Genomic DNA, 25,165 nt, shown 5'->3' on the forward strand with positions numbered 1-25,165 from the left:
GTGTGTGTGTGTGTGCGTGTGTCTGGGTCTGTGTGTGTGTGTGTGTGTGTGTGTGTGTGTGTGTGTGTATGTGTGTGTGTGTGTGTGAGAAAGAGTGTGTGTGTGTGTGTGTGTGTGTATACATACATATGTGTGTGTGTGTGTGTGTGTGTGTGTGTGTGTGTGTGTAAGTGTGTATGTGTGTGTGTATTCATGTGTGTGTGTTTTTGTATGTGTGTGTGTGTGTGTGTGTGTGTTTGTGTGTGCGTGCGTGTGTGTGTGTGTGTGTGCATGCACACAAGCATACAACTGTGTTTATCTGTATGTGTGTGTGTGTGTGTGTGTGTGTGTGTGTGTGTGCTACCTCTTGACTCTCAGGTTGAGTGTGGCACTCTGCATGTCGATGAGATTCATGGCCTGACTGTGACTGAGCTCCATGCACTTTTGATCTCCAATGGCAACCAACTCATCACCCTCCTTTAGGCCAGCTCTGCATGCTTTACTGCGCCGGCGTACCTGTGGAAACACACCGGTTAATAATGCATGTGAGGCACAAGCACTACACAGACTGTACCCACGGGCTCCAACTATAGTCGTATGTACACGTATGCCAAGGGGTCAATCCCGAACAACACATCACATTTCACAGGTGTGATACATGTCCCGTGTGTGTGATATTGTATGTGTTATTGCTGCTATAGCTCCCTTAGCCTAGTCACGGAATTAACGACGAGTGGAATTCATCGTTCAGCAGTTGGAAATGAAATGAAATCGTGTTATGCGTCCGATTAAAAATAATATGATGGATTTATTTTCACTCAGATGTAACGACGACATGTGACTATGTGACAACAATCCAATCCAGTCCTATCCAGTTTCAAGCAGAAAACCCCAAGGGAACATCCACTTAAAATTGTTTTTGAAATTGTACTACTGGGTGTTCTCTAGCTCATTGTCGCCCGTGCAAGTGATAAACATGAAGTGGCTTGCTCAAGAGCAATCTGAGACTACAGTAAAGCGCTGGTCAGGACGTCCTGGGGGATTTGGCTGGTAGCAATCAGGTCACTCTATTTCCTAATGCAGTGGCTAATGTTGTGCTCAGTGATTGTCTACCCATAAAGTTATGTTTGAACCATGGATTTCGTCTTCATATTGACACTTTTCAATTTGAGTAAGGCCATAATAGGACATCATGGGACCAAATACAAAAGGCTTAATATTAATGCTAAGAATACGCTTTATATGGCCTGATCAGCTTCTCTATCAAGCCTTTTTTTATTATAATTTATGTTCTAAGAGGTCAGTACCGAGGGAACTCGAACCCAAACTAATTACAGCCCTCCTACTTTAAAAAAAATGTTCTGACATCATGAAGCTATTATTGCTGGAGGCGTGGCTAAAATATGATGTCATGGGACCCTTTGGGGAGAGGAAAAAGGGGGGGGGGGGGGGTGGGGGGGGATTGTGGCAGCAACTAAATAAGGAAGAAGACGTTCATTAAAATTGCCACATCTCCTTTACACACACACACACACACACACACACACACACACACACACACACACACACACACACACACACACACACACACACACACACACACACACACAGAAGCACACACGCTCACACATACATGCACATGCATGCATACACACAAACAAGCACACACACACACACACACACACACACCTACAGGTTGTTATCACAGTGCCCCTGTTTGAGATAAAGGTATTTTTGTTCAGTGTGGAGCAGTCTGACACCTACTTGAATACTTGGGAAGATATCACCGTACACTCTTTATCTATGACTCTTGTAACCATAATCCCAGATCACTCCCTAGGCTCACTTGATAGCAGGGATGGTAACAAGGGCTTGCACACACACACACACACACACACACACACACACACACACACATAAATGTCTCCTGAACCATTATATTCCAGAATCCAGGATCACTCGCCAGGCTGACATGATAGGAGTCACAAGGGCTCGCATGTTCACAAACAAACACACAAACACACACACACACGCTTGCACACACACATACACATACAAATGTCTCCTGAACCTTTATTCCACATCATTATCCAGGCTGACATGATAATAGGGATGTTTACAAGGGCTTCAACGTATGCACACACACACACACACACACACACACACACACACACACACACACACACACACTAACATGCACTCGCACACAGACACACACATGCACAGAGCAGCTGAGCATCATGTAAAAGTCTACCGGTACTTTGAACAGCTGCAAAACCCCTATGGACTAGTCAGTGGACATGCCTTTCATCCACCATGTGTTCCTGACCCACCCAAAATAACACCTAGTGGGAAAACTCCCCCTCGTATGACAGACTGTAGACAAAGCCGATGGGAGGCAAAGATACAGTCAATTGCATTAGATAGAGTTCTTAAAAAAAGTTAAACAATGGAGTGTGTGTAGTTCCATGATAGTGTCAACATTTTAAAAAAGAAGAAAAGAAAGAAATAATGAAAGAAAAAAATAGAGAAGTCAGAGAGTGGTCGATTTGCATAGCTGACTTCTATCTCTTCTTAAAAAGCTATTCTGATTACCTTCAAACCCCCTCCCCCCTCCCTCCCACATTCACACACACACACACACACACACACACACACACACACACACACACACACACACACACAGCCGATTGTGGAGAACACTACCGATATCGGCTGAACGATATAGACTGCGTACTTGTGCCTTCTACGGCCAGTCACTTAATTTCCGTCTAACCTCGGTTTGAACGGGAGGTCATGAGCTCCGTGCTGCCGACAGCTAACGTCGGAAGTGAGTCGGGGAACATTCCACCTTACCAGAATAGCCTTTCTTATTAGAGGGGACAGACATGGCTGTCAGCAAATTTAAGATAGAAGCAGCAAATCCTATCGAGAGGCGATTCTAAAATAGTACGCGCTGGTCCCTGAGTGTACTTTGGGCTTAACTGTGAGTTAGCTACATACTATAGTGCCACTTGAGTAATATATTTATCTGTTTAATAAAAACAAAACTATGACACACTGTGATAAGTTGTCTGATCATTTATAAAAGACATTCATTATCTGTTGAGTGGTATCAAAAAACAAAATATTCAAGACAATGCAAGCCACATCGCTGGAACATGACCCAAAACTCTCAACCTAATTGAGTTGAGACAGAGCCAGACTCAAAGATTCAGACCATGTTTAACAACGCACAACGCACACACACACACACACACACAAACCACACGCATCCACGCGGGCCCCCCGGACCACAACAACAACACAACAACACATTCCACACGGTACCTTGGCCACCTGCAGGGGCCTCTCGTGTTCCGCTCCCCCCTGCAGTCTGAAGCCCCAAGGAGCTCCACCGGAGAGGGACACCACCACGTCCTCCACCACCATCCTGCCGTGATGTGATCCAGGGGGGGGCCCCTGATAACAGAACGCGGCTCTTCTCCTGTTGCCCTCACTATGTGAGTCCTGGCAGTGGATGAGGCTGCTACATATGTATGTGTGCGTGGGGGTGTTTGTGTGTGTGTGTGTGTGTGTGTGTGTGTGTGTGTGTGGGTGTTTGTGTGTGGGTGTGTGTTCCTCGCTCTCTGGTCCTCTTTTGAGACTATGAGCCTGTGTCTAATCTTTGCACCACCCACGCACCCACCCACCCTGAGGAGAGATGGAAGAGAGGAGGGGCGTGTCCTGGGTCACAGTGGAATGCTGCGTCTGTGGGGGTTAGCATGGAGGCTTGAGTGTGTGTGTGTGTGTGTGTGTGTGTGCGTGCGTCCGTGTGTGTGTGTGTGTGTGTGTGTGTGTGTGTGTTTTTGCCTGTGTATTTGTGTGTATGGGAGTGCTTGCCTGTTCGTTCACTTGCATGCATGTGTGTGTGTGTGTGTGTGTGTGTGTGTGTGTGTGTGTGTGTGTGTGTGTGTGTGTGTGTGTGTGTGTGTGTGTGTGTGTGTGTGTGTATGTGTGTGTGTGTGTGTGTGTGTGTGTGTGTGTGTGTGTGTGTGTGTGTGTTTGAGTGTGTGTTTGTGTGTGTGTCCATAACCCTGGCCCCCTCTTGTATTAAACACATGCCTTGTCACTCTTCAATACTCCGGCCAGGGATGCTTGCTGCTGACACCCTCCCAAAATAACCGCCTGCTTCTAAACTAACATGTCTCATTATTTTGTCTTCCTTTGGTTTTGTTTAAAAATGTGGTATGACAGCTGTTAGAGTGAAACATTGAGTGGCTTGATTAAAAAACTGTTACCTATCTGAATATTTTATTTAAAAATAAAATACTAACGCAAATAAAAGATGTTCTCTCAATCTCTAAAGAAAAAAGAAAATCTTAAAAAGTGTTCAGATTTGTCATCGCATCATCTGTAAAAAAAAAAATATATATATATATCAGACAATTAAAAAGTATATCAAACGTGTGTTTTAAGGAGAAATGTTCAATACACAGCGAAATACCGCAAAACTAAATATAATAACATTTCTGTGTCGATATTTTTTATGTGCGACGCATAGACCGGAAGTGGACGTGGCACAGCAGCTACAGCAGTTCCGGTGGATGTCCTGCTTCCGAGAGAGCGATATACCGAGAAAGGGATTATCAAGAAACATCCCGGGACAACGTTCGCTGTTTTACTTTCTCAATATCCCTGGACATACAACTTTCTCATTTGGGGGGGAGCAGTGTCACCGTTTACAACACTTTTAGAGGTGACATGTTGATTTTACAATCATTCATTCGGTGGGGGACGTTCCCGACAGCGTAACAGATTGATGTGCCGATGCTAAGTAGCGTTAGCACAGCACCAAAATTTGCCATTTGCTATCCGAGGGAGCTAACGCTAACACCAACACCGTTTGACTCAGATTCGCCCTGCTGCTTTTCCTTGTGATTCGGGCACAGCTGATCTCACACCACGGTCGCTGTCACCCCCCCCCCCCCCTGTCGTAACTAGCAGGGGAAGTTAACCGAGGATACACGGTATGGTGTGTGTCCTCTAGCGCTGTGTCGCTTACAGGCACCAGGTAGGAGCGCTAACCTAACCTAAGCTGGCTGGCTGGGTGGGTTTGCGTACTGTCAGTCACAGATATGTGTGTGTTGTCTGACAAGTTAGCCCGCTGTCGTTGTGTTGTAGCGATACCGGGTGATCGGGTAATAATGCGGCACTGTGGTCGTTTCATATCGCGTGATGATAACGACCCGACCTCGCTCGGTTGACGTTTTAACAGCTCAGTCTTACAAGCGAGCGTGTCATCGTGGACTGACATTGTGGTTTGTTTCTTCGCGGCATGTCATTGACGTTTGACATGGCATGGCATGCCTACAGAATGCGTTGGGATAAGAGTACAGTGTGTAGTTGTTGTGCAACACATCCAGGGGAAAAAAAACAACCCAATATGGGTCACGCAACAGGCCCATCACACTAAATTGCTGCACAACTCAGGCGATTGCGTTTCTTGCCTGTTCGCCCGCACCGTTGAATTATTCAAAGACGTTGTTCAGTGAGCCCCGTGTTGGTCTGTCAGATGATATGCTTCTCATCATGCTGTGACAAAGTTTAAGAGCAAAGTATGGACTTTATGCTGACCTGAAATATTCATAGACGTGTTTGGATAATTCTGCTATAGTAGGTGAACACCAGAATTCATAATACAAGTTCTCTTGTTTAATCTTCCTGGGATCATAATGACATACTAGATGTCAGATTTGATTGTTTGTAAGCTTCCAGGTGGATGATACAACTGGTTTATTGTGTTGAGTAGTGACCGGTGTCATTGCACTACCAGTACTATTGGAGTCATGAGCACTAACGAAGAACACTTTAAAAGGGAGAAGTTTGTATACACACCTTGTCTTCTATTCTCTGTATCTGACGACACATTTGCCATAGGTGGAATCTAGAGTGCACGGAGAGGGTGTGGTAAAATAAACAAAACTGTATTGACAAGGAAAAATAGACGTCAGAAGGTACTTTTTTTCTCTTTACTCTTTTACTCTTTTCTACCAGTGCAGAACTTCATGTACACTCTTAAACACACTTGAGGCTATAAACGTATGTGCACATTACGTACAGTAATCAGACATGGCCATCTCTTGGGCTTCCCTTTTAGATTTGATCTACTATCAACTATGTGGTGAAATTGTGTGTCAGTGTTTGTGTAAAGGTCAGAGGGAGTTCATTGATACTCTACACTCTGCTCAAGGAAAAACTTCAATTTTATCTGTATAGTTAGTCTCAAAAGGCTTCACAGGACACACCTTATGACAAACACTAGCCATCTAAATGGCAACTACTCAACTATGATTACACTGATACAAATTGTGATGAAGGACTTGTACACTTCAAAGCAATGACTGCCTGTATATGGATGCATTGGAATGTTATTATCGCTGGTAGTTACTTTTTTCAATCATTGCTTAGTTATTGTGGAAATTATTTGTCATTATCGGAAGACTTTGTGTTTGGAACTGCCAGCGTGTATCGATGTGAAACGCAGCAAAACAACATTTTCATATACCTTGTTTACGGTATATTTACATTATATAGTATTACGAACAAAGACATCCCATAATGCATTACATACATAAGTTTTGTGGGATCCTCTGGAGAGGTATTGACGACTATCTTTGTTGTTGTTATAATCCCATTCAGATTTAGGTATGAACTGAGGATGAATGTAAACCAGCAGACTCCAATGGCGTCTCCGTACGGCCAGCCCCAGCCTGGCTATGGCCAGCCCGGCTATGGAGCAGGGTACCAGGCCCCCTACGCACCTTACAACAACCCGGCATCAGTCTACCAGCCTGGGGCTCCACCTCAAGGTAACGCTGGGTTCCTTCTGTTGAAATGTGTGTGGGTGAACAGGGAGCCACCGAGTAGGACTTTGTCACAATCAAATATTGACATTTTTTAACAAATACCTCTATCGATATTATAGGACTGGCTATTAGTGCTTAGCCCGGTAAGGTCAGACAATTATATCACTTTAAAACCAGGAAAAGCCAATATGCCATATTACAATATCCAAAAGACGATATCTAGGAGGGCTGTCGTCAACCAAAAGAAATCCTGGTCGACTTAAATTCGACCTACTCTACGAACCAATCCAATGGTGGATGGGGGGGAATCAAAAATCTGCAGGTTATATCTAGATTGATTTAATTGGCCACAGTGCCCTCTACTCTACTCTACCTGGTAGCTAAATATCATGCAAGTGCTGTTTGGAGGAAGTCAGTGGGTTTCAAAGCCACTCATGGTCCCTGTCCCACTTGGTTACGGCAGAGCTTCGAGTGCCCTGTTCTGGGCAGCGTATTTTCGTGGAAAGACAACGGTAGATTAGGTTCTAGATTTTGTTCTGTGTTTAACATGGTCGGTACTAATGGACGATGCTGCAATGCGTACCAAAGTGCCAAGTCTGTTAAACACGAGAGTAGACATCGCAGACAATATAAAAACTAAATAACTTATGCGTACCAGTTTCAGAATACCAACAGACTTTTTTTTTTAACCTTTTTAACCAAATGCTGCTATACCAATGACTTGTTTGACATGGTGTACATTTGTTTGTAGGGGAGAAAAGGTTCAGTAAGTCGATGAGCAGTCATCCTTAAGTTGGGCGGGTCAAATTTGTGAAAACCGCAGTGTTTGGACTTCTTGTCTTGTCTAACCCTAACCAGAAACTACAGAGCCTTGGATATCATTCGGAATTCATTTTATTTCTAACACAATATAGCCTTGCACTCAAATCGATCTACACGAGTCCCTCCCTCCCCCGAAAATAATGGATTATGATGCGCCTTTTCCTTATGAAAGTAACAGCAGCGATTGTCTGACCAATGCAAAATCTGAATATGAAAGTGACACAATCGGCCAGCCAACCAGAACTTGACAGCTCTGCTATCTAGTCTCATATCACAATACTGATTTACTGTCGCTATATTGCCCATCCCTACCACAGAGATACATGTCAGTGTGACATGCTGCCATTCCTGTTTTAAGCTTCTCTGCTCTGCTCCTCCGAGGCAAACGCCTTCCCGTCGCTTTCCCCCCCCCCTCTCTTTTCTTGTTTCCCAATATGTCTCTATGCTCTTCTCTACTACTTGAATTGCAGGTTGCTCTCCTTATGCAAGCTTTCCTTCTAAGGCTGTGGCAGCCAACCCAGTCTCTGACCTGTCTTCTCCTCTTGATCTAGGTAAAGCCCCCTCACTTGATCCCACGCTCTCTCTCTCTCTCTTGCTTGCCCTCTCTCTCCTTCTTTCACACCTTCTTTCCAGTTATAAGCTTTGGATCCAATTTTTTTTTTTACCGTAATTGAACCTTTTTTTTAAAGGTTCAATTACGGTTTGCTATTATAAGCATTTTGCTATGTTGATACTAACTGATCGGTCATAATGTTTCTGGTATCCATCCCTGTTGATTTTGTTGACATTTTTATTGTGGTGGGGGACGGGGTTAGTATGTTAGCAAGTCGTTCCTCGTCTCTCCTCCAATGGGGGAATCAGGCTGCAGGGAGGTCATCTCTCCCTGTCTGTCTTCTAGGTCCCCTCAGAGGTCCCCCTACATCAGCGCCAGCTCCTGTCTCCGCTGCTCCCCAGGCCTACTCCCACTACGGCCAGGGGGAAATCCAGAACGGACCCCCGCCGGGGAGCCAAGCGCCTCCCAGGTAGGCAGGAGACAGTTGTACTATTGTCTCCCAGCCATTGTTTGTGTTTTTCTCTCTACTTACTTGTATGCTTCTCTGGTCTCATTTTTCTCATCCCTGCTGTGGCCGTGCACCGTGTGGAGTGTTGGTTTAACTGTTGAAGCATGAAATGACGCAGGACATTTAGATAAAATAAGGCATGGAATCAGAAAGAAATGAGATGCATAAACAAGTGGATAAACATCGGTAAGATGTTTTTAAGCAGGTGCCGGTAACAGATCAAATCATGTAAAGAAGATAAAAATAGAAAAGGATAAATACAGCCGAAGCATAGAAATAACATAAGCAAAAAACAATAAAATACTACTTAAAGCCAGGTAATGATCAGACATCATGCGAAAACGGAGTCCATAATGTTGAATTTAGATGGAACTAGATTATATATCAACACTGCTATTCCAATGCCCCAAATCTATATTGTGCAGTTAAAGAAATCAATTTGTTCCTGGACAATAGTTGAATGTCGGTACTGGCTATCCCCAGTATACAGTGGTATCCATCCCCTAGCTGACTGGCTTTCAGCCTACTCAAGCAGAAACGCTGCTTTCTAGTGTTGTGACCACGGCTGCCTATGTTCTCTCCAGGCCTGCAGTAGCTCAGCCGTACAACCAGGGGGCAGTGAACTTGTCCGGGCCGCCTCAACCATATCCCCAGCAATATGGGGCCCCACCCCCCATGCAGCAGGTGACCAATCAAATGACTGGGATGCAGATTTCCTCTGGGCCGCCCACCGCAGCGGGTCCAGGCTACGGTAAGACTATGATGGGATTACAACTGCAGCAACTCATTGGTGGTCAGCAGCGGCTCATAAGCTGCCTGTCAAAGGTCAAACCCTGATCTCAGAAGAGGTGTAGTTTCCAGTTTAAGTCAAAAGCACACAGCCCTTTTGGGACAGCAATGTTTGGTAATTTTCTTCTTCAGGCCTTTACAGAGCGAATGAAAAATGCTTATGATTATTATAGTTCCTTTTTTTTGGTTTGCGTCACAAATATGAACTGAAATTCATGATCTGTGCACTTTGGGATTTAGACTGAGATCATTTCGGTCTTTCATAAAAACATCACTTCCATAAAATGATTTCTCTTTCTAATAGTCTGCACTAATAGTCTGATTTCTCTTTCTAATAGTCTGCACTGAGTCAGCGGTAAATTGTACAAAATCTATTTTGAATAGTGAAAAAGCAATTCAAACCTTTCACTCTCACACTGGCCTCTGACGCAGAGTCAAACGTGCACCCCAACTAGCCCTCACTCGGTAGGTTTAAAGCACCCCATTCACTGTGCATACAAACGGCTCCATTAACCACATGTCTCTCCTCAGCGCCTCCACACGGCTCCCAGCCTCCCACCAGCGCGGCCTACTCCATCGCCCCTCACCCAGCCTACACCCAGGGGCCCCCGCCCGCCTCCATGGCCCCCAGCCAGCCCCCGACTCCCAGAGACCCTGCCCCCCCTCAGCCCTACTACGGAGGCCCGCCGCCGCCCCCTCAGCACCCGGCCTCCTCCGCCTCGGCCGCTCCTCTTCCTCCCCCCCCCTCGTCCCAGCAGTCCTTTCCTCCCACCTCCTACCCCGGCCCCCAGGCCCCTCTCCCAGCCGGCCCTCAGGCCCCTCTGCCCCCGGGCCCCCAGGCCCAGCCGCCCTACGCCCAGGGTCCCCCACCCCCTTTCTCTGCGGCACCGCCCCCCGGCAGCCAGCCACACTACGCCCCCGCGCCCCACGCCCACGGCTCCTACCCGGCACCTAGAGGACCCCCTCCATCCTCTCAGCCCGGGCCCTACCCTCCCACGGGCCCACCTCCTACCTCTGCTCCACCGGGCCACTACCCAGGGACCATGCCCCCCCAGCCCCCGGCGGGACAGCCCGCACCCTACCACTCAGGTCCCCCTCCCCCCAGGGCTCAGATGCCTCCCAACTCCATGGCCCAAACCAACCACCTCCCTCCAGGACCTCCAGGCCCCCCGGGCCCGCTAAGGCCCCCGGGATCCATGCAGCAGCCCCCGCCTCAGCCCGGCATGCAGGGAGGTTATCCTCCTCAACAGAACGGTGAGGAAACGTCACGCGGTAAAATATTGTGCAAATATTTACCAGACTTACCTTCTGCATTCATTTGACTTGTTGACCTCTTTGGTTATGGCACCATTTCATCTTTCTCTTCTCAACTGTACAAAATGTAACTGCGTTCTAGAGAGCAAAGTTTCTCAGGTTTAAAATGTTATTTCAGCCTTAATCACAGTAGAATCTCAATATATTATAAATTATATATCACTGAGACTATATGTCAGGAATAATAGTGGCTGGTGTTTGGAAAATCATATATTATTTATATATTATTTTCCAATAACGAGACTCCATCCTGGATTACTCCACTTAAACCACACTTGCCAACAATGATTTCATATTTATTACTTTCATCTATAATGTTTTTTTTTATCGAAATCAACACTTAACTTATTTCCTGGGAGATGCAACCTGTGTCATCGACTAGCGATGTGCAGTGTGCTGCCGTGTGGCCCTGCTCACCCTCCCCCCACCCTCGGTCCCCAGGTGCGTTTGGGCAGGTGAGAGGACCTCAGCCTGGCTACCCAGGCCCATACCCTGGACAACAAAACTACGGCACGCAGGCCCCAGCGCCGGCGCCAGCCGCACCAGCACAGAAAAGACTTGACCCAGATGCCATCCCAAGCCCGGTAAGAGAGAGAGAGACACACACACACACACACACACACACACACACACACACACACACACACACACACACACACACACACACACACACACACACACACACACACACACAGGTCCCCCCCCCTTCCCCTGTCCTACTTTTATACAGTACACACTGTCCTTCTAGCATTGGTTCCATACAGCCCAGTTTTAGGAATGTTTTTGTGTTTGTTGTAAGTCCTGCGTCTCGGAAGTATGTGAAATAAGAATCAGTCTATATACATATGGCTGTTTTTTTTTTTTACACACAACACGGTCAGCAACGTCTTCTGTATTCTTGGAGCAGACCAGCACGGCACTCACTATAAACGCGCATCAATTGGCTAAATCTACTCTCGCATGTCATACAATATACTGCATCACTAATCTGTGTTTAATCAATACTAATCCACACCACTGATTGGTGTCACCGCGAAGGTGCCTGCTACGCTGTACAATCTTTACTGACGACCTCTGCACCACTCACCCACCCACCATTTTCTTTGGCTTTCTTTTTTTAAATATTTTTAACCTTGGTACCTCTGTAACTTGTGCACGCATTCTACGCCCCCCCCCCCCCCCCCCAAAAAAAAAACATTGGGCGCCGCACGTACATCCCGTCTTGTGTGTTGGATGTCAAAGCAAGCGTCGGAGCAGCCGGCCACGCAGAGAGCCAGACATAAAATAGACCCAGACGCTATCCCCAGCCCAGTAAGTCTCCTGTGTGTGTGCACCTGGTGTGTGTGCACCCCCCTCAACCCACCTGCCCCCCTCGCCGCGCTCCAGTCCTCGTCCACGGCTTCCTTCACGTCATCTCCACATCACCCCCCCCCCCGCCCCCTCTCTCCCTCTTTCCTCTCCCCCCTACTTCCTCCCTCCGAGGCCTCCCCCCCCCCCCCCCCCTCAGCCTGGGCTTCTCACACAGACCCCCTCCTGGCCTCGTTGACTTGGTGGTGCATTGCATGTCGTCGATGATGTGGGCTTTTTGGTTTTCCTTCCCCCCCCCCCCCTCCATTCACTCACTGCCCTACATTGGCTAACCTTCTTCTTCAAAGAAGGAAAAGGATGAAAGGATTTGTCGTTATGGGGAGATATTGTTGTGATTGAAACTGCCACAGTGTTTCTCATGCGAGACAAGCTTTTCGTGAGACATTTCGTGAGGTATATTTATGTTGATTTAGGATTTTACATTACTAAAACTCTTAGGTCCTCTCAAGGTGGACTCTGATGAACAAGCCATAGAGTCTAATGATTTTACCCTATTTGTAAAATAATTTTTAAACAGGCCTTTAAACTTGGTCATTTAGTTTCCTCACAAAAATACATCCTTTTGACCATTGTCTATTTCAGACTATTTAGTTTTAGTCAACCTTCTCTAACCAAACCAGCTAACTCCTCCAGAAAGCTAGCATGCTGAACTTTGCTCGAAACTCTAGGCAGCATGTTGGTATTGCCAAACCAGTTTCCATGTACTTCTTTACTCTGTGGGTTTGGGCTTTTCACTCCCACCGCCCTTGCATGCCAGCTTTCAGCATCCTACTTTACCCACAAAGCATTTCAAAAAGGCATGCACTCAGGATTCCGGACTCTTTTTTTTTTTTCATAGAAGGCTTGAATGGGGGGGGTTTGAGTTGACTGTTTCTATATTGAACGGATGTATCTGAGCCTACACCATATCCTTGTGGTCTGCTCTGCATATATCTTCTAGTGGCAAATGGGTCAAACAAAAAGACGACCGTCACGGCGCATCAAATCTATTTCTTTCTTTGGTATTGGATGGCAGCGTGTACACCTTCTCCTGCATGGATGTGAAACACGTGTGTTGCCCACTACAACGCAAACCCATGCAGAAGTTAGATTTGACCTTCTCTCCCTTCCTCCTCCTCCTCCTCCTCTTCCTCGGCTGTCCAGATCCAGGTGATTGAAGACGACCGGGTCAAGACCACCGAACCCTTCACCACGGGTGTCAGGGGTCAGGCCCCGCCCCTCGTCACCAGCAACTTCCACGTCAAAGACCAAGGTGAGGTGGGCCGCCGTTCGAACTAGGGCTGAGCGATGCGGTGAAAGATGTTGAACTTTATAATATAATAATCACAATTGTCCTGCGGTTATAAAGCCGATATTGCGATTGCGTATGAATCACTGTTAGTGGGATCATCTTAAAAAAAAGAAAAATTGAAACCATTGTAATTTGGAGAACATCTGGAGAATAAAAAAAAAATGCAGGAACGCACACCACTAGAGGTTGCTAATGAGTCTAGTGCAGGGTCAAACAGCCAATGAGATGGCCTCTGTGTGTGTGTGTGTGTGTGTGTGTGTGTGTGTGTGTGTGTGTGTGTGTGTGTGTGTGTGTGTGTGTGTGTGTGTGTGTGTGTGTGTGTGTGTGTGTGTGTGTGTGTGTGTGTGTGTGTGTATCCAGGCAACGCCAGCCCCCGGTTTGTCCGCTGCACGGCCTACAACATGCCCTGCACCGCCGACATGGCCAAGCAATCGCAGGTGCCCCTGGCAGCCGTCATCAAGCCCCTGGCCACCCTGCCCCCGGACGAGGTGAGACGCCCCCCCCCCCCCCCCCCCCCCCCCACATGTCCCGCGGATAGCTGCACGGCACGGGGCGATTATGATTGACCCTTGACCCCGCCCGCCCGCGCACGGCCTGCTAGGCTGGGATTAGCGTTTTGCCGCAGCGTTTCATTATGCAGTTGTATTTAAAAGGGACGGGATTTGCCCTGGCCCGCAGTGCGGTCTATGTAGTTGTAAGATTGACAACTGGATAATCCGCCCCGGAAAGGATTACGTAACTTAATACGATGGCAAAATAATTTGTTTGGGCCAGGCTATTTTCACTTCACCTAGTCTATTAAACCAACAAAAAAAAAAAAGGGGAACTGCAGCCTCGTGTTATCTCATTGTTGATATGATCAACAGACAAATGTGTGCCAAGGTGCCACTCTCTGCACCTGTACGCTGCCGTTCAATCGGTTATAAAGCGTGTGTGTCTAGCGTGTGTCGTCAAGTTTTACATCCAGTGGAGAACCCTTGACCGGTATGTGTGCTTCTCCTCCCCGCCACAGACCCCGCCCTACCTGGTAGACCACGGGGAAGCCGGCCCCATCCGATGCAACCGCTGCAAGGCCTACATGTGCCCCTACATGCAGTTCATCGAGGGAGGCCGACGCTTCCAGTGCGGCTTCTGTAGCTGCGTCTCAGACGGTAACTGATCCGATGCGGCGTGTGTGGTTCGGTCACATCTTCTGTCTGGGGTGCATAAGCACCTTTTTCTGTTTTTAAAATAACCAATTATAGCCGGAGATATGCTGCCCATAAGCGTAGTCGAGGGGGGAAGATTTTCTCGAGACAGATGACACCGTGCCGTGTCGCCAAACTATGACTGCGGCTGGAGAAAATGTACAGCGAAGCAGCAGCCTCCCTCTGTGCGATCCTGTCCTTAGCGGAGAGAGTTGACAGCGTTGACTACGAGTCGTACGTGACCGTTCACTTTTTTTCCTGACTGGGTTGTGCAGAGTGCGATCCTGTAGACCCGCTCAATGCCAGAGAGAGGCACACTGCGGAATACATGGCTAACGATCTGCAAGCCGCCGTTGAAGATTGGGGCAGAGCCAACAGAGTGGCAGCCTGCGTGCATGACAACGCTTCCAACTAATTAAATGGTTTCATGTCTTAAACAAATTCCGTTGCAAAGAGGAGGTGGCAGCATCAGTGTCCTAATTAAAAAAATTAGTCAGTCGAAGCGGACACATTTTGCCTGTTGTAAATTGACATGAGGCATTGTAAACTCATTCACAATCCTGCTCTATGCTCTGTGATGTTTTGTTTATCATTTCTATTAACTTCATAAAAATGCAAAAAATGCATTATTGGTGTGCTCCTGAGCGCAACCTTTGAAATATGATGGGCGGGGGTGGGCGCTGTGTTAAAGGAAAGCCCAGATCCTTTGAACTCTGCATCTGCTGCAGCGGTGGGGCCCAAAAAAAGCAAAAAAAAATAGATCGATTTGTCGACTCATGACTCTGACACGTCGACTCGCAAAATAATGAGTCGTTAACATCCCTACTTCAAACACGGGCTCTCCTGGCTTCACTGAAAAGTCAGTACCAATATGATTGTGAGGCTGGTACCTGGTTTGAGTAATTGCCTACAAAGTGATTCTGCTTTTTACGTTTGTGGTGAAGGCCCACGCACACCGAATGCACTGCGGCAGACTGGGTCAAACAAAGTCATTTTGGCTAATAAAGCCAGTAGAGACAGTTTGATCATCCAGACCAGTATTTTCAACATGTTCAGCGGTTGAATGTTTGCATTTGCCGCCCCGCCCTCCTCTCCAGTGCCACCCCACTACTTCCAGCATCTGGACCACACTGGGAAGAGGGTGGACTGCTACGACCGGCCGGAGCTCTCGCTGGGCAGCTACGAGTTCCTCGCCACGGTGGACTACTGCAAGGTAACGGCGGTGGAGCGTTACAAGGGGGGACGTCGTGCTAATGGCCCCCGTTCACCACCGCGTCCATAACCAAAAAGCGACGTCTTATAATATAATCCTTGCTGAACGGCTAATGCTGCTTCCGTTTTGCGCGTGACAGAACAATAAGCTTCCTCAGCCGCCCGCCTTCATCTTCCTCATCGACGTGTCCTACAACGCCGTCAAGAGCGGCATGGTCAACATCGTCTGTCAGGAGCTCAAGACCCTGCTGGACCACCTGCCCAGGTACGCGCACACACACACACACACGCACAGACGCACGCACAGGAGCACATAGTTAAAGCCCGGTGTTGTAAAATATACGGCGCTCTAAATGCACAGTAAACGCCTTTTATGGTGTCATAAAAATAACACTCTTCCTTCATTCAAAATAACTTTGCTGACAATAAACATTGACATTTCCATGCAGATGATTTAAGGGAAGATATACAATGTAATAGTCTTTCTCCTCCTCCTCCGTCCCTCTCTCCCTCTCCCTCTCTCTCCCTCTCTCCCCCTCCCACCAGGGAGAACCCGGAGATCGACTCGGTGGTGCGGGTGGGCTTCGTCACCTACAACAAGGTGCTGCACTTCTACAACGTCAAGGCCAGCCTGGCCCAGCCCCAGATGCTGGTGGTGTCCGACGTGGCCGACATGTTTGTGCCGCTGCTCGACGGCTTCCTGGTCAACGTCAAGGAGAGCCGCGTGGTCATCGACAGGTGAGGCGGATGACGAATGACGTCGCATAAAACTTTTTAAAGTTTTATTCTTGGGAGATCTGCTGTGAATGTGAATGGCGCTTGTGTCAGCGGTAACTGTGGTGGATTCGCTATGATCGAGAGGTGGTGCACGTCCATGTTACGTGAATCCTTTCTGGCTTCCCTAGCCGTTCCCATCATGCATTTGATCCGTCATGCGTTTCATCGAGTTTATTTTTCTATGCGATCATGGGGCGCGCCATCAGCTCTGCTTTGACCGTGGGCCAGTGAAGCACTTTTGAGGCTGCTGCTCACAATCGCATCCACAACCCTCGCTAATGGATGTCGTCCTCTGATTTATTTTGTGCGCATTTCATTCTGCAGTTTGCTGGACCAGATCCCGGAGATGTTTGCCGACACGCGGGAGACGGAGACGGTCTTTGGGCCCGTCATCCAGGCCGGGCTGGAGGCCCTTAAGGTACCCTGGAACTGCCAACGCTTCTTTCCTCACCCAAACACCCCCCTAACCACCCACCGCCATAAACCCACTGCTCAGGCTCAAACAGGCGTTGGCAGTCCCCACTGTGGAGCACCTGTCTGTGTGCCCCGGGGGTTGATTTTTTTATTGCGTTTCAATATCTATCACCGGCCTCTTCCGGGATTTGTATAATTCTGTTTTTACTTCTGTCATCCTCACCCCCATCACATCGCTGGTCAGTGACCAAGGTTAATAATTGCTGTGTTCCACTTTCTCTCTCTCTCTCTCTCTCTGTGATGGGGCCCCCAGGCAGCGGACTGTGCAGGCAAGCTGTTTGTCTTTCACACCTCGCTGCCTATCGCTGAGGCTCCTGGCAAGCTGAAGAACCGGGAGGACAAAAAGCTGATCGGCACCGACAAGGAGAAGGTAAGGCGGCTGACGGGTGAGGCTGTGTGTGCCCAATCCGTTTGTGTGCACGTAGTCACAGTAGTCCTACGTAGTCACAGTAGTCATACGTAGTCCTAGGCCTGGGCAATAAAACAATCAAATATCGTATTGTGATAGACTTTTGATCAATATCAATATAAAACATGTTCAATCTATAGCGATAAGAGACTGGACCACCGAATCTAGCAGCTGGGTTTGTTACACAAACACGGTTCCATACTTATGTACAATATTTGAGTGTTTTTCATTGGTGTATCGACATTGGAGTATTTATCAATGAAGAACAGTGGAAGGTCATATTAAGTGTTAAACAGAAGTGTTTAAATCCAGCATGGTAATTCCTAGTCTTTATAGGTCATCAAAAAGATCAATAGTTATCGATATCGATCAATATGATGAAGTTATATCGTGATATGTCTTTCAGCCATATCGCCCAGGCCTATGGTAGTCCCACCTGTGTGGATTCCCTCCGCGTCCTCACCGTTGACGCATATCGTTCTGTTTCCCCCCCCCCCCCCCCCGACCCCCCTCCTCCAGTCCCTGTTCCAGCCCCAGGTGGGCTTCTACAGCACCCTGGCCAAGGACTGCGTGGCTCAGGGCTGCTGCGTGGACCTCTTCCTCTTCCCCAACCAGTACGTGGACGTGGCCACGCTCGGGGTGGTCCCCGTGTCCACGGGCGGCTCCGTCTACAAGTACACCTACTTCCAGGTCAGACCGCCCCCCCCCCCTTCGGCCACTCACCCCCCCCCCCCCCCCTCTGCTCTGCCCTCCCTCACAAGAGCACGGAACAACTTCTCAGCCTCAACTTCTCAAGTCGTACACACTCGACCCCATCTTCTGTTTCTTTGTTTTGTAGTCTTTTGGTGTGCGAAAAAAGGCTTGTTCTGGTGTCTCTGGGGGTGGACACTGTGAGCGCCGGAATCTCGTGTGTGTGTGTGTGTGTGTGTGTGTGTGTATACGAGTTTTGCACAAGTCTTGTCTAGTATTGTGTGTGTGTGAAAAGCATTTGTTTGTTCCCGCGGCTGCAGGCTCAGTCGGACCGCGAGCGTTTCCTGAACGACCTCCGGAGGAATGTGGAGAAACCCATGGGCTTCGACGCGGTCCTGAGGGTCCGCACCAGCACCGGTGAGGCCCTTTGTTACGCGCTCGCTCGTCTTTTAACTCTTAAGTAGTAAACCAGGTAATTATTTTTTTCTCATTACGCAACAGTGAGAAATTTCACTCCCACTGTGAAAGTGTGAGCAATTAATCTGAATTAATTGCGTAGCAGAATGAACCAGAACCTTCTAGCTTGGAGTCAAACCCCCCCCCCCCCCGACCTCCAGACAACCCCACTCCTGCCTTTTATTTTAGTCTTTTTGGTTCTCTGATGAAATGAGTACATACCATCTGTCCCCCTCTTCCCCCCCCACCCCCCGTAGGCATCCGGGCCACAGACTTCTTCGGCTCCTTCTTCATGAGCAACACCACCGACGTGGAGCTGGCCGGTCTGGACTGTGACAAGACCGTTACCGTGGAGTTCCGCCATGACGACAAGCTCAGCGAGGAGACCGGCGCACTTATGCAGGTGTGTGTGTGTGTGTGTGTGTGTGATGTCTTTTTTTATTCAACCTTTATTTAACAAGAGTGCCCTGGACAACACAAGCATCAGCAGTCGACAACATGAACATTTTGTGCAAATAATACAAATGAAATCCAAGTGACAATAGTATAGCAACAATTGGGGCTTTCGTGGTGCAAAAGAATCAGCAGATCAGGGAGGCTACTGCTAGTTTCTTCGAAGATAAACATTTACTGACAACAGGGGTCACCATTCAAGCTCGGACTGCAAAGTGCTCCAGGTGTATGGTGCGTGGAAGCTACAACTCTTTTTTCTTTTCTCGCTTCCGTACGCACATTAGGGACGGACAGCTGGATAATGTCCTGGGAATGCAAGGAACAGTGTGTGATAATATTACGCTAGAGTGATGATGGGGTGCTGATGGGGAAGTTTTGGCTAGTGTTACGATGTTTCAATCATTTCTATAATTCATTGTTGGTTGATCATTTATTTATCATGGCCTTCAGGCCCGGGAAGAAACGATATCTGATACCACGGGTATCAAATATCGTGGCGTATCAAATAAATGAACCCTGACGGTCGTTACAATATGTTTTTTAAAAGTATCACTGTACGGTAAGGGGATATAATCGGTTAGATAAAAAACAAGTATCAGCGTTGCTTCGTTCAAATCTGATCTTCATTCATTACGATTACCAGCATGTACACCAAACGATTTTGAATAGGTTGACCTGACGCTAAGCCGGGTGTCTCCCCTCCGTGTTGTGGTGGTTAACGTGTGTGTGCGGGGGGGGGGCGCGTTCCGGTCCCAGTGTGCGGTGCTGTACACCAGCTGCAGCGGCCAGCGGCGCCTGCGCGTCCACAACATGGCCGTCAACTGCTGCTCCCAGCTGGCCGACCTGTACCGCAACTGTGAGACGGACACCATCATCAACTTCTTCTCCAAATACGGTGAGGGACTTTCCTTGTGCAATCCGCACGTCACCTCAAGCATCGAAACGGGACATTCGCTTCTTTGTGTGGCGTGTAAAATGATGCGTTATTTATGGGTGGGTGATCATTGTTTTTTTTCGATGGGACCATGGCAGTGGTAGTGATTTAGGTACTGGTGTTGCATTAGTTTCGCTGGTTCTAGCTTTGTGTGTGTGTGTGTGTTTCAGCGTTCCGTAGCGTGCTGACCAGCCCCACGAAGACGGTGCGGGAGGGCCTGGTCAACCAGTGTGCTCAGATACTGGCGTGCTACCGCAAGAACTGTGCCAGCCCCTCCTCAGCAGGCCAGGTAGGAGATGACCCTCGCCCTCTCTCCATCTGTCACTCTTTCACTTACCCTCTCCCTCTTTTACTTCCATCTGTCCATCCCTTTTTAATGGCCTTCTTATTAAATCTTTCAGTCATTTCATTTTTTTTTTAATGTATTTTCATGTTAATTGACGATTTAAAATAACACACCATGTGCCCGTCTTCATTTTCTTTTAAGTCTCTTTCTCTTCCCAAATGTTTAAACGACGTAGCCTAAATAGACAGAGCCACGATTTGTCTTTGGTTGGTAGACGGACGATAGCCTTACGATGATGAGCCTTACTGGTTGACTTAACCATAACCGGGGTGAACGCACAGATCCCCTTTTAAGGTTAGAACTGACAGACGGCGGCGCTAATATAAAGCTGAATGAGACACGAATAAGGAATCTAAGACCCCCCCCCCCCCCTCTCTCTCTCTCTCTCTCTCTCTCTCTCTCTCTCTCTCTCTCTCTCTCATCTCTCTCTCTCTCTCTCTCTCTCTCTCTCTCTCTCTCTCTCTCTCTCTCTCTCTCTCTCTCTCTCTCTCTCTCTCTCCCCTGCAGCTGATCCTGCCCGAGTGCATGAAGCTGCTGCCGGTGTACCTGAACTGCGTTCTGAAGAGCGACGTGCTGCTGCCGGCGGCCGACGTGTCGCTGGACGACCGCGCCTACCTCCGGCAGCTGCTCAGCGGCATGGACGTCTCCGAGAGCCACGTCTTCTTCTACCCCCGCCTGCTGCCCCTGGTGAGGGGCCGGCTGGCTCAGACAGACAGACGCACAGACAGATAGACAGACAGACAGATGTACACAGACAGACAGACGCACACACACACACACGTGCACACAGACGCACAGACAGACAGATGCACAGACGCACAGATGCACAGACGCACACAGACAGGCACATACACACACACAGACAGACAGACGCACACACACACACGCACACACACGCACACACACGCACACGCGTGGGGTGCATGGTCAATCAAACCCACCAGCCGCTTGTAAATGTCGCCCGCGGATGATAATGGGCGCCCTCTTTCTTATAGGCGCTGTAAGTAAGACGTAATAGCTGTCATTTTAGTATGCCAAAGCTGTCCGTCGGCTATTGCTGAGTGCAATGCTCTGTGAGAATATCTGTTCCGGTTGACTGCGTGCCCACAATTTTGATTTAAGCAGCTCCAGGCTCATCCCTGACCATTCCAGGCAGGTGGTCCCTGATTGGCCGGTGGAGTCCATCTTGCCTGTCAATCTCGTGCACACACGGCCTATCATGGCCCCTCTCCACAGGTGCACGAATGCAACACTCTGCAACGGTGGAGAAACGTACGGAGGCAGTCAGCAGAACGAGAGGGGGGCCTTTTTTGTTGTCGATTTTCAAAATAGTGCCCTCTTGCTTTTTTTCTCGTGGTCTACCGGCCCTCTTAGAGAAGATTGAAGAGTTGCTGCTATAAGACCCTTATGCGCAATGCTTCCCCTATAGGGAGGGGATTCGGCAGTGGCTTAGCGATATAATAGAATAGAATGTCTTGGGATTCTCTAATTCTCTAACAACACATAACATTCAATGTTTTTTTTTATTCTGTTTGGTTTAACATATGGGTTTTAATGTTGTACATGTCATCTACATGTCTGTCGGTGTTCGACCAATGTAGAAAACGCTAAAGCAACGTTGGACGTTACCGTTAATGGACTTCCACTTATAATTACATTCATATTAATGACATTATCATTTCATAACAGTCCATTAACATTTAGTCAGACGACATTGATGTTCTGATGATCTAGCTTAAAAAAAAAAGAAGTATGGAGGAAGCAAGGAATCGTGATAATTGTATTATTTCTTCTTCCCACCCGCCCCGCCCCCCCCCCACACACACACACACACACACACACACACACACACACACACACACACACACACACACACACACACACACACACACACACATCGCTTTTGCCTTGCAACAATTTCTTGGCGTGCCATGCCTCCAGCAAAGCTTCCCAGGCGGCGGGGGGGGGTTTACATTCATGCTGCGTAGTGCCCCTCCTGACACACCTGACCTTTTCCCGGCTCTCTCTGTGTCTCCCAGATGAAGCTGGAGGGCGACTCGCTGCCCCTGGCGGTCCGGGACTCGGAGGAGCGGCTGTCCAAGGGCGGCGCCTACCTCCTGGAGACGGGCCTGCACCTGTTCCTGTGGGTGGGGGCCAACGCCCAGCAGGAGCTGCTGCTCAACATTTTCGGCACGACGAGCTTCGGGCAGATCGACCCCAACCTGGTGAGGGGGCCACAAACAAGCGCGCCGTTTTTTTGACTGTGGCGCGGCGATGTGCGATCCTGGGTGGAACGCCTTTTTTATTTAATGATGGGGTTTGAATGGGGGCTTGTGTGCTGCTTTATTTTGGATCATTGTACGTGTATCGGTTATCGTGCTGAATTTCACAACGGCTTTTACGGGATTACAACCCGATTTATGTGATTAGACGATGATCAGATCACCCGAATCAAACTTTATAAGAGCAAACCGTGGTTCTGAAAATATCGACAAAGCACGAAACCTACTTTTGCATCTCACTGGATGTAACCTCAGAATGTGTTGATGCGTGTCCTCACTCCAGACGAGCCTACCGGTGCTGGACAACCCCTTCTCCAAGAGACTCCGAGAGATCGTAGACGCCTTCCGGGCACAGAGGTCCCGATACATGAAGGTCCGCAACACACCGTACCTTCCATTTTGCTGTATGAGCCGTTTAAATTTCACTGTTGTACATCTCATGTTTTATCATTCTAATGTTGCTTCTTCTTGTCTCTCTCTCTCTCTCTCTCTCTCGTTGTGCGTGTGTGTGTGTGTGTGCGCGGTCTGCAGTTGATTGTGGTGAAACAGGAAGACAAGGCCGAGCTCATATTCAGGCACTTCCTGGTCGAGGACAAGAACGCCAGCGGCGGAGCGTCATACGTGGACTTCCTGTGTCACATGCACAAGGAGATCCGCCAGCTCCTCAGCTAGGACACTCCCTGCCCCCTCCCCTTCCCCCTCCCGCCCCCCCTCCCCCCTCCCTCCCACCACATGTGAACATGCCCCTCCCACCCCCCCCCTCTTCCCCCCTCACCATCCGCCCTCCTCTCTTGACTCGACGGCACCTCCTCCTCCCCCTCACTCCTGAAGGCGGGTTATCTTTAGATTTTTTTTTTTACCTAATACACTAAATCCCCTCTCCATGTCAGCCAAGGTCCAGAGACATATTTAATTATATACCGCCTGCTGGTGAGACTCCTTGTCTTGTCCATGCAGCAGAGAGATAGTGAGATTGTGTGTGTGTGTGTGTGTGTGTGTGTGTGTGTGTGTGCTTGTGTGTATGTTTGTGACTAATGGACAGAGGAGGAGGAACAGGAGGTTTGTCGAAATCAAGTTTTATCACAGCGTGAGTCATTGGCATGAGACCGTGTGTCCATAGTCTATAACGTTTGCTTACGATAGTGTATACGAGTGACTTATGTGGGTTAATAAATGTGCGAGCGAATGAGGGCGGTGGAGAAGTGATGTTGATTGTAGTCTGTGTACGGTCCGTACCACTAGCACTGAAGGCTGTTCAAGGTGTGGAAACGAGCCAATAGCAAACATGCTAATTGCATACATGACTCTTTTTGTATGATTGAAAAATCCAGTAGGGGAAAAGAGGACTACTACTCAACGAGACGTATATAAAATAAATTAAATAAATCCTGTTCTTTACCATCTGTAGAAATTATTTTTTTCCCTTTTTTTTTAATATCTTGACTTCACTGTTCTCGCCTAAGGCCTTAGCCTCCCCTTATCCATGACGGCTCCCTCGCTCCACCCTTTTTTTTTTTTGGTGTGCGTTTGTGGACAGATTTACTCGAGTTTAGCAGCACACTGCTTTGCGGCCATTTTCCTGCATGTCCGTGCGCTGCCGGGGTGAACTGTGGTAACGAGTGGAACGACCGATCAAAGTCCTCTTACTTGGTTTGGTATGAAGGCTAATGATGTAAACCCACAACACAGCATGATACGTTATGTTGGCCCTTTTTTCTTATTTTCCATGTTCCTCAACAGAAAATAACGTTTTGAAGCGGGGACTGAAGACACGGTCATGGACTGAATCATGGTTGCCACGGTGCACATGCTTCAGTCTGATTAGAATGGCTGATGAGTCCTGGATCATTATGGGATGCCCCTGGTATTCAGTTCAAGGAGCTAACGACAGCACATGCTTTGCTGCTGGCACGATAGAGGCGTGCAAAGAAGGATCGGGCTACTGGATCAGATTTGTATATAGGTTGTCTTCTCTCTGACAACGTTTCAAATTGTAAACACAATTCGATGGAAAATGTGTTCTGAAATGCTCAAACCGTTGTAGGTTTCGAGACTAATCGTCATCAGAAACGCACACCACTAGCCTGCAATCATCAACTGCAGGCAAAAGGCTTGGAAGTGTGTGTCAATAGGGGTGGTCCTGGTGAATTTCTCTTGAGGAACAGAGGGATCTGCCAATGCACACACACACACACTCGCATGCATATCGGGAGGATTAAGACTTGATTTCCTCTCACCTTCCGTTTTTTTTTCTTTCTTTTTTTCCGCTCACTCATATTGTGTGACCCTGCTTCCTGTTTATGTTCCCTTACCGTGTCAGATTTGTTTTAGCCCACGTGTATGACTGTGAAACACTTATTTCCGTTTCACCCCCATCTACCCCCTCCTCCACAGACACACACCTTTTTAATTTTGTTTTGTTCAATGCCTTTTTGGACCGCTAATAATAAAATGATTGTTTAAAGGGTTGAAA

At 48.2% G+C, this 25,165-nt stretch overlaps 2 protein-coding genes across 3 annotated transcripts in view; one reads left to right on the forward strand and one right to left on the reverse strand.

The window, feature by feature from the left end:
* The window catches only part of LOC311366528 (synaptopodin 2-like protein), a 12,701-nt gene extending 9,097 nt beyond the window's left edge, over positions 1-3,604 (reverse strand). Inside the window, exons 1-2 of the mRNA XM_084485314.1 lie at positions 3,310-3,604; positions 344-495 (exon numbers count right to left, since the gene is read on the reverse strand). Of these exons, the coding sequence (XP_084341440.1) occupies positions 344-495; positions 3,310-3,411 (254 nt within the window). The 5' untranslated portion in view covers positions 3,412-3,604. The remainder of the gene's footprint in view (positions 1-343; positions 496-3,309) is intronic.
* Positions 3,605-4,576: 972 nt separating this feature from the next.
* On the forward strand, positions 4,577-25,165 carry sec24c (SEC24 homolog C, COPII coat complex component). 2 transcript variants are annotated; one of them, XM_084485730.1, is made up of 23 exons: positions 4,577-4,717; positions 6,661-6,830; positions 8,548-8,671; positions 9,295-9,461; positions 10,031-10,753; positions 11,255-11,397; positions 13,325-13,433; positions 13,833-13,960; positions 14,485-14,623; positions 15,757-15,872; positions 16,012-16,136; positions 16,418-16,609; positions 16,973-17,066; positions 17,376-17,492; positions 18,051-18,221; positions 18,542-18,638; positions 18,935-19,080; positions 19,887-20,025; positions 20,235-20,353; positions 20,918-21,097; positions 22,450-22,635; positions 22,976-23,065; positions 23,224-25,165. In XM_084485730.1, the coding sequence occupies exons 2-23, from the start codon at positions 6,680-6,682 to the stop codon at positions 23,362-23,364; spliced, it is 3,597 nt and encodes a 1,198-aa protein (XP_084341856.1). In that variant the 5' UTR covers positions 4,577-4,717; positions 6,661-6,679; the 3' UTR covers positions 23,365-25,165. The 2 variants fall into 2 exon arrangements, with proteins under 2 accessions (XP_084341856.1, XP_084341857.1); XM_084485731.1 differs by lacking the exon at positions 4,577-4,717 and adding an exon at positions 5,812-5,975.

This window comes from Micromesistius poutassou (assembly GCF_964030765.1).
Source record: "Micromesistius poutassou genome assembly, chromosome: 21".
NCBI lineage: Eukaryota > Metazoa > Chordata > Actinopteri > Gadiformes > Gadidae > Micromesistius > Micromesistius poutassou.

Excerpts from the sequence above, each read along its gene's own strand:
- sec24c (XM_084485730.1), top strand. The coding sequence starts at position 6,680 with ATGAATGTAAACCAGCAGACTCCAATGGCGTCTCCGTACGGCCAGCCC. Across the intron at positions 9,462-10,030 it reads CGCAGCGGGTCCAGGCTACG|CGCCTCCACACGGCTCCCAG; the intron begins GTAAGACTATGA and ends GTCTCTCCTCAG. Across the intron at positions 16,610-16,972 it reads AGCCGCGTGGTCATCGACAG|TTTGCTGGACCAGATCCCGG; the intron begins GTGAGGCGGATG and ends TTCATTCTGCAG.